The 16,102-nt window shown below is 33.8% G+C and overlaps 1 protein-coding gene across 1 annotated transcript in view; it reads left to right on the plus strand.

The window, feature by feature from the left end:
• OTOGL (otogelin like) overlaps positions 1-16,102 on the plus strand; it is a gene marked incomplete at its 5' end in the record, with an annotated part of 143,353 nt that overhangs the window by 63,078 nt on the left and 64,173 nt on the right. Inside the window, 3 exons of the mRNA XM_081060233.1 lie at positions 4,936-5,070; positions 11,652-11,801; positions 14,048-14,167. Of these exons, the coding sequence (XP_080916359.1) occupies positions 4,936-5,070; positions 11,652-11,801; positions 14,048-14,167 (405 nt within the window). The remainder of the gene's footprint in view (positions 1-4,935; positions 5,071-11,651; positions 11,802-14,047; positions 14,168-16,102) is intronic.

Below are 16,102 nucleotides of genomic sequence, written 5' to 3' on the forward strand. Positions count from 1 at the left end.
CTACATTCTAAAAGTTATAAAGGAGATGATGGAATTAATAAAATAAAAAACTAAATGTATGCTAAGGGATATAAATAAAAGATAAGGGAAATTGTAGAATTAAGGAACAAATTGAGGCTCTAAAAACATTATAGAATTGATAATAAGTATTTATTTTTTAAAAATGATGTATATTTGAATGCTACATATCTTTCTCTTACCTACTTCCCTTCCACTGACCACCTTTAAAGGTGACTGGTAAAGCCATTCCTCCTGAAAAAAATCTTTTGATATTTTTGACTGACTTCCTATTTACCAACTGATTGTCTCCAAATCTTTTTTTTTTTTTTTTTGCTAGGTTAGTCCCACAGAAGAGAAACTACTTTAAAACTATCTTAAGTTTTAGACTAGGAGATGGGTGGCCAATTTAAAATTTTCTCCAAATAAAAATCATTTACATGTATTAAACCATCTTTAAGCCAATCATCTTGGTTCCCTAAAATGGAAATCTTAAAGTGGTGTGTTAGCAAACTTGGGAGCTTCCTAGGTGAAATCTGAAACTGGCACCTGTACACAGAGGGCAAGGAGAGACTAAAGAAAGAGATAGTTCCCTCCAGATTGGTAGGAGGCAGTTGTAATAAGCAAGGGAACTTACATATAAGGCTTGTCTTGGGTAGTCACAACACGAGTAGATCTCCACACCTTCTTGCCAAAATCTCAAAAGTTTACATAGAAGCCTTAACTGGGTTCAGTCATTTATAGCAGTGATGGTCTCAACAACATACTGCTTTCTCAACTCTGAGTTGTTGAAAACTGCTTCTTTCACTGTGGGGACGGTGGGCAGAACGTACAATCCGAGCACAGGGGAAGGGAGTGGGGAACCTCTGATTGTCTGGGTCCAGTTCACGGGTAAACCACCCATCAGGTCCTCTCTATGACCTCCTTGAACAGTGCAGTGTTTACTTATATTGTTTGCATGACAAACATGCTGAAGACAAAAGGATCAGCGGCAGAAAGACAAGTTGGATATTTATTGATATTTAGTATAATATATGTTGGCTATATTATAGTGTATATTTTCAATCCAATCAGTTCTTTATAGTTTTCTAAACATTTCTATATCAGGAAAATCAGAAATATTTAAAATTAAATTATATGATAAAATCTAAAATAAATTGTTCTCCAATTCTGATACTTAATGTTTTCAGAGTTGAAATGGAAATGAATCTATATTAATTTTATTTAAGTTTTAGAATTATCTAACAAAACTTTGTAGAAAGCTTTGGAATATTTTTTAATCTATTTGAGTAAGAAGATAAATATCTTGGAGTTTATTGAATTCATTGTTTAACTCCCCTTTCAGGAAACAAATGTTTAAATAGTTTTCTACTTTATCCATGTAAGCTAATTGTTAAATATTATATCTTTGTTGGAAATTTTAGGCAAAATGGCTATGATCTTTTACCCATAAGATTCATCCCCATTATTAATCTTAGATATTAAGGTTTTGTATTTACTTGGCATTGTAATAATTTACATTTTTAGATAATAGACCCTATGTATTAAAACCTTGTAAAACATTTTGATAGCACGATAGCATATGTTTCCCAATAGTTATTTTTCTACTTTTCTATTTTTTAAAATTAGTTTATCAATTAAATATTTAAGTCTACACTCTATGCCTCTATGCTACCATGTTTCCCCAGAAATAAGACCTAACCAGGCCATCAGCTCTAATGCATCTTTTGGAGCAAAAATTAATATAAGACCTGGTCCTATTTTAATATAAGACTGGGTCTTATATAATATAATATAATATAATATAATATAATATAATATAATATAATATAATATAATACCAGGTCTAATATAATATAATGTGATATAATATAAGACCAAGTCTTATATTAATTTTTGCTCCAAAAGATGCATTAGAGCTGATGGTTGGCTAGGTCTTATTTTTGGGAAAAGACAGTAAGAGCTGTTAAGGGAACAATAATGAAGACATTAGCTTTACCCTCCTCAATTATTTTACATTTGGGGGAGTCATTAATAAACAAGAAACTAAAAGTCTGGGCCAAATGAAAGCTCTGTTGTGGGAATGTAACTGATTTTGACTAGAAAAACAGTTACCAGGAAAGTTTCATAGAAGGGGGAGGCATTGGTACTGACATATTTCACCCCATTATAACCCACTTCATTATTATCATATTTTCAAACAGATTTTCTTTGCAGTGGAGCACCTCAGGGTGGTTTTCCTTTCCAGTGACATTCTGGTTAAGTGTCTGCTCTTTCAGGAAAGAACAGTAGGGGGTGGGTGCTGTGGTAATTTGTGTGTAAAACCCTAACGGGAAATAACATCCCAAGGAAATTCTTGTACAGGACAAATGTGACAACTGAAGTGTTTTGCCTCCCAGGTAGCAGGAATTCCTGGATGCTCTGATATCATTCATGCAGCTCAGACATTCTCTGTGAATTCTCTACTCTCCACTTCCTCAGGCTTGCTTGTATAACTCTCTTTTCTGTTTTTTTTTTCCTTTCTCTATCTTTGCTTCGGTTTAATCATTATTTCTGCTTCCTCATATCTTAAGCTTGCTCTCAGCAATTCAGCATCACTTACCTTCTATTCTATGTCCATTCACCCTCAGATCTTCCTACAAAAACTTTTTTTTAAACCACTATTTTCTGGCTCAAATGTGAGAGATAATCTATTGGCTAGAGTTGTCTATTTTCTTGCCATCATTAAAGTTTGTTGACCCATAAATGAGTGTAATGCTTTGGGTCCATCAACTCTGGGACATAAACATGGCTGCCTGTGGCTTCTGTATCAGCAGGGACTTTGCGTGGGATAGTTACTCTTAAAAGGCTGGGGCTATTACAGGTGCACAAATTGAGATGTCAAGTAAAATAATATACTACCTTGAGAGGTGCTGACATTTTAGGTTTCAGAATCACTTAGGGGAATATTCTCCAACAATTGCTTTCAGTACCTGAGAATGAAGGATTTGAGAAATCCCAGTGGCATACTGATGTTGACCTTATTCCTTTAGCTTTGTAATCATACTAACTATGTTGCTTAGCAACTCTGTGGCATTATCTCCAAGCCTAATATAACCTGAAAGACATTAGAAATAGAAATTGTAGAAATGTGATTCTTAGGAATTGATATTGTTTTGTTACTGTTAACATAACATGCTATTACAAGACAGACCATACAGTATAGAATATTTCTTGGCTTTTCTGAGTTAACATAAAGAATACAGATAACATTGATGTACTTTAGTCAAAAATAATAGAAATGTAATGGTAATAGAAAACCTTTCAGGCAGCTTTTTACATCCCTTAATCTAAATAATTATTCCCAAGAGGAAGAGCAAAATAAAATCTTAAATTATGTATTTTTTTCTTCTTTGAAAATCATTCATTAAGGCAGAAAAGTATGGCATTATTTTTTGAGTAGTACAATGCCATAATCATCTTAATGACCCTTATTATTCTCCTTTTCAAAATTTAGGCAATGCTTTGCAAAAGGATTGTAAGGGAGCAAAAGCTCTCAGTTTCTATGAAGGAAAGAAAAATGGGTCACAGAGGGACACATTAATTTTTCTGTCAACTATATTCCTTGAAAACATATCCTCTAGGCACTATTCTATAGTAATTACTAATAAGACAGGAAGAATTTAGACAAACCAAGAGATATATTAAGCTAGTGTTCATATTGCAGGTGATATGAAAAACTAAGTGTGGAGAATTTGCATAAAGACTGATACGATTTCCAAACATTTAAAGATTTTTCTCACTTTGAAAATAAACAGACTCATATGTCTAAAAATAAAAAGGATTCAGGAAATGTTTGTGGGTTCTTTAAAATTGGGTATTGAATCCAAAGAGAAATGTCACTTTGTTCTGATGAAATTCCCACCTTCCTCAAGTTACTGGAGGAACTCTTAGAGAAGTGTGGCTTTTAACTTTTGGGGGGGATAGGGACCACTTCAAAAATTTGATGAAAACTATGGACTTTCTTCCAGAAAAATAAAGATACCCCAAAACACCATTTTACAATGAATTTCCAGGGTCTGTAGACCTACAGAAGCCTATTCATGAAAATGGGATAGAAAATTAGAAACCCTGATTCTAGACAGCATGTGCTTAGTGGGTGGAGTGGGAAGTGACCAAAAAACAGGTGAGGATGAGGTCAGAGGTGATGGCATTATATTTAGAGTGTGTGGGGCTAAATAATATTCTCTCAAACTAAGGATTCTTTGAAAACTACAATTGACTTTTCTCATCAACCACTGCTAGACCCTTCCTAACTTCTCTATAGGCAACATAAAAAAAATTAGAACTCTGTCTCTGCCCTTCCTTATTTAGCTAAGTTAATCCTTCTTAACCTGTTTCCTGATCTGTAAAATGGACATAATTCAAAAAGAATCATAAAAATTAAGTGAGATAACATATGTAAAGTTCAAAGGAAGCCCTGAAATGATATGTATTGTTTTATTTACCAACACGTACCAAAGTTTTGTATCGATTTCGACTTTAACCTGGAGGCAAATAATTATTTAGCCAGAAAACCCCTTAAGATAAAACGAAGATGTTGTCTAAAATGAAAATATTTATTTTAAAATTTCCATAAGTGACATGTCTTTTTAGGTACTTATTGAAAAGAAACTGATTGACAGGTTTGAGCTACCATAATAAAACAGAAAAAAAAAAAGCTTGTTAGAAAAAAAAGTAACAGAAGATAGTAAATGTTTAAAGATTGAACAATCTTGGTATGTTTTCATAAAATTCTTCATATTATTCATCAAAATGATCTTTATTTTAGAGGTAAGTTGTATTTCAGTGTCAATACACACACTTGTAAATCTTGGTCTTTAAGATTTGTTAATAAAAAATAGCTAAAAATTGTATATACTATACATTTGTATTAATATAATATTATTGACATTTCAGAGTGCTGATGATTCAGATATATCTGTCATTACCCAGAACAAGAAATGCTTTGACAACGATATTGTTTGTTCTAAAAGTGTTTTGATTTCAGCTGGGGACACTGAAATTTACCTGAATGATACTCCTTACAAAGAGGTTAGTGAATTTTTAATTTTAGGATCATTTTAACTTGTCCTGAGGATACTGACAATAAAATAGAAATAATTTGTAGTATTTTTCTCTGTAAGTAGTTACTAAATTCAGATTTTTTTTCTTTGTCATTTTATGTGGCTTCAGTCACTCATTCTTGAGTTGTCTGTTTTGCTTATACTCTAATTCTCCATATTCTAATTTTTTCATCTTTTCTTCATTCCTGTGGTTATCACTCAGGCCCTAGCAACAGTCACCTATTACCTGGAGTACACTTTAACATACTCCAAACTAGACTCCTGGCTTCCAGTCTTAGTTCCTCTCCTTTAATCCACCTGCCACACTGCAGCCAGGGTGGTTTTTCTAAAAGGGAAATCTAGTCCCCTGTCAGTCTAATGCTCAAAAAGTTTTCAATGACTTTGCATTGTCCTTACAAGCCCTCACCAATCTGGCCCTTGCCAACTCTCCTGCCTCACCTCGCATTTCTTTTTGCTTTGAGTTGGTGCTTTTATCAGTTCTACAAATGCTCTTTCTCTCATGTCTGGTTCTTCATGAAACTCATTGCTCCTACCAGGATCAACCTTTCCATTTAACTTGTTCTTATGTGATAAATCTCATTTTATCTTCTTCAGGAATCTCCTCCTCATGCCCTTGAGCACTCTGTTAGGACATGCATCACACTTTAGTGCAATTACTAGTGTGGTTGTCTTCTCCATTTGTCTATGAGTTCGTTGTGTGAGAATTGGAACCACTGTCTCCTTTGTTTATTCTTGCTTTCTTGGAGCCTGCCTAATTTGAAAGAATAAATTTCATTCATTCATTCACTCATTCATTCATTCATTCACAATGTCAATTATTTACCAAAGTCTGCATTAATTATTGATACTATAACAAGAAAAAGACAGTGTCCTTGCCTTTAAGGAATTTACACTCAGATGAGGAATACCTTCAAGTGAGTAAGGATGCATGGTGTGGTGTGCTAGGGAAAGAGTATGGATAGGATGGAATGGCAACTCCTGGGGAGAAGACCTGAACCAGGCTTGTTTAGGGTAGTTATTAAGAACATAGACTTTGGAGCCAGTTACTCCTCACTTGGAACTGCTGTTCTGTTATCTGCTATTTGTATCACTCTGGGCAAGTTACAGGATTCCCATTTGTAAATTTGGGATGATTATGAAATCTACTTCTTAAGTTCACACGTGGATTAAATGGAATAATGGATTTCAGGAAATGGCTCTCCTCCTCTCCTTCACAGTCTTTATTTTTGAAGGTTCAAAAGACATGCTCTGGATGAAATCATTTGAACTGAGTCTTAAAGGATGAGTAGGTATTAGCCAGGTGAGGAGAGGGTGTAGAAAGGCATTCAATGGACAGAGGAATGGTCATGTTGGAAACAACAGCGTTGAAAAACAAAATGGCACGTTTGAAGAACTCCAAGTGGTTTAGTTTGGTTGAAGTATATGGAGATAGTGGAAGGAAGGAAGGGTGAAGAGACTCAGGGAGAGGTGTCCAGACTGACTTTAATGCAGGGGACACAGGACAGGTTCCAGACCATGGAGGCTTTTGAATGGTGTAAGACATTTGAACCTATTTTACAAGTTAGAAATTTTGGAGTTGAGAAGTGACATGATCTGACATATGGCCTTTAAAAAGTGAGATTTTAGAACAGTGTTCCTCAAAGTTTGGTCTGCAGAGTTTCTGCATTAAAATCATCTGCATTATTTGTTATAAAAGCTTGTTCCTGGGGCCCACCTCAATCATTAGAATGGTTGAGTTTGAAAATGAAAATTGGTATTTTTAATGGTACCCCAAATTCCTTTGCGTACTTAAGTTTGAGAACCAGTGTCCTAAGGCCATAGCCTAAATATCAGAAACATTGAGACACTGAGACTAACCAGACAGCAATCAAGCTTTGGAGAAAACCGAGTTTCTGTATTCATGTTGACAGACATCCTTTTGAAATAATTACTGCAGTTTGGTATAACCATCAGTTGGATATTCATTTGTAGGGGAAGGTTCTATCTAAGAATAAGGATGTGTTAAAAAAATGAAGAGAAAATAGTAAAATAGTTTAACACATTTTTGAAGTGGTAATTACAGCTCTGACAAAATTTCAAGTCCAATTTTCTGTTCTGCAGGAGTTGATGAATCTCCTTCATACAGGTCAATGAGGGAAAGTCTAAATATAATTTGAGCATAACAAATTCCCCACTAATATTTGTTCTCGGACATCAAAAGTGAAAATAATTACAATCTTTTATGGCAGATGGATTGCTCCTCCAATGGAACAAAATGAACCTCTTGTTTTTCTCAATAACTGCGCAATTCTAATTTTACTAAATATGTAAGATATAAACATTTTATGAGTTTATTTAAGCTGTGCTTTAAATGTTTTAATTCTCCATATTTACAATATATCTTTTTAACATCACTACAGTTTGTGTGAAGTGCTGTAATTCTAATCTAAATTGGAGTTCTCTATTTTGGGCAAATTGTAATACCTCACTGTACTAAAAAGAAGCATCCTTAATCTGAAATGAAAGGAGTACAGCATCTCCTGTTGATTAAAAAGTATTATTTGTCTTGTAGTAAACTGCCCTGTCTGATAAAAATGAAGGATTTCACCTCTATAGGTAAATAGAAAAGATATACTTTTATATCAGGGTAATTGATGCAAAACCAATGTGGAGGAAGCCTAATAATAAACTGCCTTATTCAAAAATTCATTTTATGTTCTAATGATATGTCAACCAGCCTGAAGGATCTTTAATAGGAAAATACATGAAAGAGTATTTCATGGGTTGAAAAGGAGCTGTAAGCCACAAATATCCTACTTACCTGTTTTTTTTTTTTAATACTAGATTAACTTTTATTTTTTATTTTTTTTTATTTTATTTTTTTTTACATCCCTCACACCGTGAACCCCCCTCCCCCCATCCACCACCACCCCGACCTCACACCGAGCCATCACATTATACACATAAAATTATAGTTGGCATTCATTAATGTCCAGTCTCTGGTGTACAATGCCATGACCAGGCATCTACAGCATCCCTGAGGTGGTCTCCCAAACAGGACACATGTCCATCGGGCACCCAACAAAATCCCCAAACACTATTGAATAAGTTCCCCAAAGTAATTCTCAAAAAACCCTGAGGCCATCCTGTGGTCACCAGCCGCCCCCCAATCCCTTTACCCTTCCCTCTATCCCCAACCCCCTCTCCCCCGCCCATCTAACAACTCTCGGTTTTTTGTGTCCCCAAAACTGTTTCTGATTAGTTCATACACATATTCTTTTCTTTAGATTCCGCATATAAGTGAGATCATATGGTACTTGTCTTTCTCTTTCTGACTTATTTCACTTAACATAATGTTCTCTAGATCCATCCATGTTGTTGCAAATGATAAGATTTCTTTTTTCTTTATGGCTGCGTAGTACTCTATTGTATAAATGTACCACAGCTTCTTAATCCAGTCATCGACCGATGGGCATTTCGGTTGTTTCCATATCTTCGCTATTGTGTAAAGTGCTGCAATAAACATAGGAGTGCATACTGATTTTTGAATTGGAGTTTTGGATTTCTCTGGGTAGATGCCTAGGAGTGGAATTACTGGATGATAGGGTAGTTCTATCTTCAGATTCCTGAGATACCATACTGTTTTCCATAGTGGCTGCACTAATCTGCAATCCCACCAACAGTGCACTAGCGTTCCCTTTTCTCCACATCCCCGCCAGCATTTGTTGTTTGTTGATTTATTGATGATAGCCATTTTGACTGGGGTGAGGTGGTATCTCATTGTGGTTTTTATTTGCATTTCTCTGATGGTTAGTGAGGTTGAGCATTTCTTCATATGTCTTCTTGCCTTCTGTATGTCCTTTTTAGAAAAATGTCTCCTCAAGTCCTCTGCCCATTTTTTAATTGGGTTGTTTGTTTTTTTGGAGTTGAGTTGAGTAAGTTTTTTATAGATTTGTGATATTAATCCCTTATCAGATATATCATTGGCAAATATCTTTTCCCATTCAGTAGGATCCCTTTTTGTTTTATTGATGGTTTCCTTTGCTGTGAAAAAACTTTTTAGTTTGATGTAATCCCACATGTTTATTTTTTCTCTTACTTTCCTCGCATGAGGGGATATATCAGTGAAAATCTTACTCCGGGTCATGTCCATGAAAATAGAACATATAATTCTGAAATTTATATGGGACCATAAAAGACCCTGGATAGCCTCAGCAATCTTGAGAAATAAGAACAAAGTGGGAGGTATAACGATACCTGATTTCAAACTACTTACCTGTTTTTAATTGTTGCTGATCAGGTTGGAAGGTGAGACCTGTGAACAGTCATACAGAAAGGTATTAAAAAATGTATGAGGCAGGCCTTGATCTAGAAGCTGAGGATAGCACCATAAACTTGGCAAAGTACATTTTTCAAGGAGCTAACATTCAAATGGGGGGTTGGAGGGAAAGGAAACAGATAATAAGGCCAAAGACAAGTCAGATAATAGAAAGGTATTGAAAAGTCTAATCAAAACAATAGAAACAAGTTCTATGGCAGAGAGTGACGTGGGGCAGGGCAGGCTACACATTTTATGGGCCTAAGTGAAAAATGAACATGTGGGTCCTCTTGTTCAAAACAGGAAAAAAAATTTTCCCATCTTTTTATAGTCTCCCATGAACTGTCATGGTATTTTTCCTTTATTAGTTAATGCCTTACTTGTTGGGGCACAAGGATGCTCTCAGGTTGAGTACAGCCCAGGGCCTTGCCCCATAACTCACTCCAGCTTGGTACTTGGGAGTAGAAGGAAATGAGGTTAGGTGGAGCCCATTAACAATATATAGGTTACACGCCATATACTGTTATATACAACACACAGAGCTCTTGTAAATATGACCTTGGTCAACGAGACTGAAAACTCCTCATGGATATGACTAAGTTTATATAATTTTTCTTTTGGGACATTGAGGAAAGTGTCCACTATGTGTAGTATTTCTAAAATATGCTTTTGTTATTACTTTGGGGGAGAAAAATAACCAAAGGATTCCATATCTCCTTCACAATTTTAATTTTGCTTCTGGATATATTTGTTTTCTTAATTTGATTTAACCATACAATTTTGAAGTTACTATGTGAGTTAATGTTAATGTCATATTCAATATAATCTTTTATAGGGAATATCCCCTGCTCATAAAGATTATTGTATATTCTCATTTTAGGCTAAAGACAATAAATTTTCCCAATGAGTTCCATCTCTAGTTTCTTCTATCATCCTTTCTAGCACACAAATTATTTTCTTTTATTATGCAAATATGGTCAGTCATGTTTCTATTCAAGTACCTTTGTTAAGTACATTTTGCACGTGGAACAACAGCCCTTGCCTGTGTGGGTAACATGGCTGCAAATGGTCTCAGACTACACTGGCCATAGAATTCATACTCTAGTCCTTTGGTGCCCCTAAACCTCTATTCAGGTGGTTCCTTTTGGTTGGAATGATTTCTTGTCCATACTCATTTTCAATGTTCTATACCTTCCTATGTATGGCCTCTTACAGAACAGTTCATATCCCATCCCTTTCAGGAAACCTTCCTCAGTCCCTCTGATGGAAATTCATTTTCTCTTTTATATATACATATACTGGGGGTGCCAAAAAATGTATACAGGTGGACACTTTTGTCAACGTGGCTCAAGCAGTAGTTCACCATGATCAGAAATATCTGGTTGCTGATGGTAACTACTTTGAGCACCTCTTGTAATCGCAGAAGTCAAATGTGACATGTATTCATCTTTTGTTATCAGTATATCGTGTTTCCCGAAAATAAGTCTTGGTCGGACAATCAGTCAAATGCGTGTTTTGGAGCAAAAATTAATATAAGACCAGGTCATATTTATTATATTACATTACATTACATTATATTATATACCCAGTCTTATATTATAGTTAAATAAGACCGGGTCTTATGTTAATTTTTGCTCCAAAAGATGCATTAGAGCTGATGGTCCGGTTAGGTCTTATGTGGGGTAACACGGTATATTGAGTATTACAATTTTAATAGTGTTTTCCTGTCTTAAAATAGTATATATTTTTTGGCCCCCTCTGTACACACACACACACACACACACACACACACACACACTCACACACACTCACACACACTTTGTGATTGTTTTCTTATTATGTATGTATGTAGGTAGGTAGGTAAAGTAAAATGTTTTTAGTACTCAGTCATATTTATTTATTATCAATACAGAATTTCTGAGTCAGCAGATATATCCCCTTAATTTATTCTATGTCCATGCTCTTGTTTATGCTCTTTTCTATAACTGGAATACCTTTTTCCCTTTGCTCATTTATCTATGTTGAGCCCATCTACCAGGTTGTGTCTTATTACCTATGTTATGTATTTTCTGTTTTATGCATTTGTTTGGTGTTTTATTGTGAATTTATTACAAAATTCAGAAAGATAGGACTAAGCAAAAATATTAGTACCTAGATACTTATTGGTGGATAGTAAGTTAATGTTTATATTTTGATTAGAATACAAGGATTCACTTCTTTCTTTATTATTTTTTTAAATTATCTTTTTAAAGAAATTATCAGGCTTTATGCTGGAAAATACAACTACATACCAGCTTTGGAAGGCAGGATACTACATGGTAGTATACTTTCCAGAGAAAGATATCACTATTCTTTGGGATAAAAAGACAACCATTCATATCAAAGTTGGACCACAGTGGAAGGTAGGTCAACCTATTTGGTGGGTCAATCCAAATAAAATGCAAGATATGAAATTATATTTACCTTTCAATATTTGGTAGAAATAAAATGATTGATGTTTTTCAAGAAATAGGTTATGTTTTCAGAATTACTAACTCAGACCCCAGTGAAGAACCACTTTACCAACTAGAGTACAGTGTTGTGTACAGTTCTTTTTGATTTTAACCTTGCATTATCCAGTTTTTGATAGTTACTTATATCAGTTTCACTCTTCCCACCCCCTTCAGTATGGTTATGGGATATGTTTGTAATGCAGTTAGATTCATTTATTACAATCTGTTTTCCACCTTTCCTCCATATTTGGATATATTTTAAAATTTATATGCAGTAAAATTGTAAAAAATATGTAAGAAAAATTACTCTTATAGACTACAGTTGTATGGATTTTAACAAGCGCATGGAATTATATATTCACCACCACAGTTCTAGATAAAACAGCTTTATCCACTCCCAAATTTCTCCCATGTTGGTCTTTTATTATCAACTCTTACTCGTATTTTCTATCCTTTGGCAACCACTGATATATTTTCCGTCCCTATAGTTTTGCTTTTTCTGGATATGATATAAGTGACTTGACAAAATACATTTAAGATTCATCCACATTGTTAAATGAATTAACATTTTATTCTTTTATACTGCCAAGTATTATTCTGTTTTGTGATTGTACTAGTTTGTTTTATCCATTCATTATTTAAGATTCAATTTGGGTTCTTTACAATTGTGGCAATTTATATTTTAAATTATTTTAAATATTGTTTTCTGTTCAATATTGTATTCAGTATTATTAAATATGATTATTATTTAAATGTTTAAAATTTCATTAAGTATTTTAAATTTATATATTAAAGTTGTTAAATGTTTAAAATTTCATGAAGTATTTTAAATTTATATATTAAAGTTGTTTTTTAAATATTGATGTAGTTTTAAAAATTCAGGTGATCTGAAATTGAAATTGAGACTCATGGGTATAATCTGTGGCAAGTTAGGGAAACAATTGAGGTAGTGACAACTTCTCATAAAACTATGGAAAAGAGATGTATTTAAGCAGATTTTAATATGTTATAAATTTAAGATATGATCATTTGTTGAAATCATTTTCTTTCCTCTAAATGAGAGAAAAACCCCAAATCTGCTTGCTTCTTTGATGCAGATGAAATAATTTAGTCATTGCCATGTTTCTTCAGCTACTTTTCTCTGCCCTTCTTTATCATGAATCCTCCCTTCCCTAATTTTTGGAAACAAATCAAGCATTGAGATTTCTACATTCTCTCCTACTGCTTCCTTTGATTTTTGGGTGACCAATGATGAGGTGGTCACTGTGTTTGGATAAACACTGTGACTTCTGTGAGCCGAGGCACTGTGGTAAGTGTCCTCTGCCCGTAAGGAACCTAGGGTTAGTGTCAGCTGTGCTGGAGACACTCTACCATTAACGAAGGGCTACACCCCATTCTTCAGTCCATAAAGAAAGAGTTCAGTTTGTTTAATTTTGAATTTTTAAGGAGGATTGCCATTAGTTTTGGAATATTCTTCCCTGTGTGCTAGACCACTTCTTTTCCCTAAGAGTTAAGTTTTTCACATTATTTAAGAAAATACAGTGGGTATTGTTGATGTGAATAATCCATGTGGCACTTGCTGTAACCATTTTGCAACACACAATGACTTTTATAAAAATTAGGCAAAATTTGGATTTTGTTTATTGTGTCTCATCATGGCATGATTAAGAGTGTTAAAGTGAATTTTTTCTTTCAGCGTTATATTTTTAATGTTTTGGCTCTTTAGTCTGACTTCGAAAACATAAATTATTTTATTGTTTTGACATTTATAGTGCTACAAAACCTTAAACATATCAGGAGGTAGGGCTTTCATCATTAAAAACTTATTTATATATATACATATGTATAAACACATATACTGTAATATTTGTATTATACTTTTCTAAGTTACTTGTGTTATTAGTTGTATCAATGCTAGACATTGGTAAGTGTAGAAGGATAAAATTTGGGAGATGGTAAACATTTTTGAGAATTTACAATAATTTTTAAACATAATTAACTACATATGAAATTCCACCTTAAGACATATTTTAAATGATTGTTGTAAAAACTTTTTAAAATGTTCATTTTAAATATTTTTAAAAATATTGTGAATGTGAATCCTTAAATGTTGAAGTAAATAGAGAATATTTCATGGTAATTTTCTTTTCCTTTAGAACAAGCTATCAGGATTATGTGGAAACTTTGACAAATGTACCTCAAATGATATGACCACTTCTAATAATTTAGAAGTGAGAAATGCCCAGGTATTTGGAGATAGCTGGGCATTAGGACAGGTAAGTTTAAAACTAACCAAATATTTTTTTGGTGTATTTACTCACTAGGACATTTTATTCTTCTTGGAAAATTTATTTAGGTAACACTATTTTATGTAATATTTGTATAGTGACTCACAGTTGACAAACTACTTTTAAATTTATCTTCTCATATAATTCTTGTGAGAGCCTAGGAATATAAAGGGTGTTGTCTTCATATTATAAATGGAGAAACTGAGGCTCAAGAAGGTTAAATGATTTGTCTGATATTATATATATCCATAAAAAAGCAGATGTGGCATTCAAATTAACATCCTTTAATTTCATGCTTTTCTTCCATAGCAAAATGCTTTTTCAAGGTACTGAAAGAAATACCCATAACTACAATTTCCTGATTGGTTACTATTGGATTAGTTGCCTTACTACTTTGCCTAATTTACCTAATATATCTAAATCTCTTCAAAAAAATGAAAGGGGCCTGGGGTAAAATATTTACCCTGTTCAGGAACATTTATGCTGTATATTCCAGTGTGGTCTAAGGTGAAGAATATAAAGGTTTATTTATTTTTTTAACACATAAAATGTCTACTCCATGGAGAGACACAATTTTTTTTAATTAAGGCTATCATATATCTTATTGCATTTAGAAGTTTTTGAAGAAAAACTTGTCCTTTCAAAAATGAATTTACTCAGATTTTATTGATAGATTTAGGTTTTAAAATGTATTTTGTTAGATTTTTGTTTTGTTTTTTAGTTGTACTTTGCTGTAACCCATCTTCCATGTAATATTTTGTCTTAATTTTCTATCAAGATAATGTTGACCTCACTAATGAGTATGGGAGCATTTTCTCTTATTCAGCTCTCTGGCAAATATGTAATGCTGTATTATTTATATATTATTTGGTAATTCTTTCATAGTGAAGTGATCTGGGAATAGATTTTTCTTATGGAATGGTTTTTAATGATAGATTAAATTTGTTTCTTATATTCAGCACACACAAAAAATGAATTTAGTAATAACTAATTTACAGTAATAGTAAAATATTTGGACTAAACAAAGAATTTTAAATTCATGAAGATTTTTTTTTATTCATAAGTAATGGACAAAGCTAAAAGTCAAACATTCTTTTTCATTCTATTAGTTTTGTTTAGCACTTAATATTTTCCAGGTGATAGAAACACATAACATGAAAAAAATATGGCCTCTGCCCTTAAGGAACTTAGAGTCTAGGTTAGCAGATGAAGTAGAAAAATTAAGAATGAAAATATGAGATAGATGCTTTGATAAAGTTGCACACAAGTGGGGTTTGTGATAGTCAAAGGAAGGTTCCTGGAGGCGTGCCATTGAGCTGAATCCTACAAGATTTATGGGAGCTAAAAAAAAATGCCAGTGATAGAAAAGAGTGTACTTCGGAAGGAGAAAGCAGCCCTTTAGAAAATGTCAGGAAGACTGGAGTGAGTGTGCTGCCTAACAGGAATTACAAGAAAGTCAATATGGGTTGGAAGTAGGGAATGGCTGTAATGCAAAATGTAGCATGCCAGGATCTGGTCCAAAGGCCCTAAATTAGTAAGGAGCCTCTTATGATCAAGCTAGAAATGTTAAGTCAGTAGAAATTTAGAAACTATACACATTTGAGAGACATTAAAGGTTAAAATCACCAGCATCTGTTGAAAGGTTGTAATAGGAAGGATGAGTCTGGAGAATGGAAGAAAGTCATCTATTTTCCTAGGTTATTAGGTAGATTCTGGTGCTCTTCCCTGAGGCAGGGCAAAGAGGAGAGTGGATGTCAGAGGACAGAGGAAACAGGACAATGATGTTGAAATAAGTACAGTGTAGGATATATTGAAAGAGAAGTGACAGAGATATTTATGTGGAAATGTCCAGTGTTGAGATTTGGGAAAGAGATCTGGGCTGGCAATATGGATTTATATTCAGATTGTTGAAACCCTGAGAAG

The sequence above is a fragment of the Rhinolophus hipposideros genome (assembly GCF_964194185.1).
Source record: "Rhinolophus hipposideros genome assembly, chromosome: 9".
Classification (NCBI taxonomy): Eukaryota; Metazoa; Chordata; class Mammalia; order Chiroptera; family Rhinolophidae; genus Rhinolophus; species Rhinolophus hipposideros.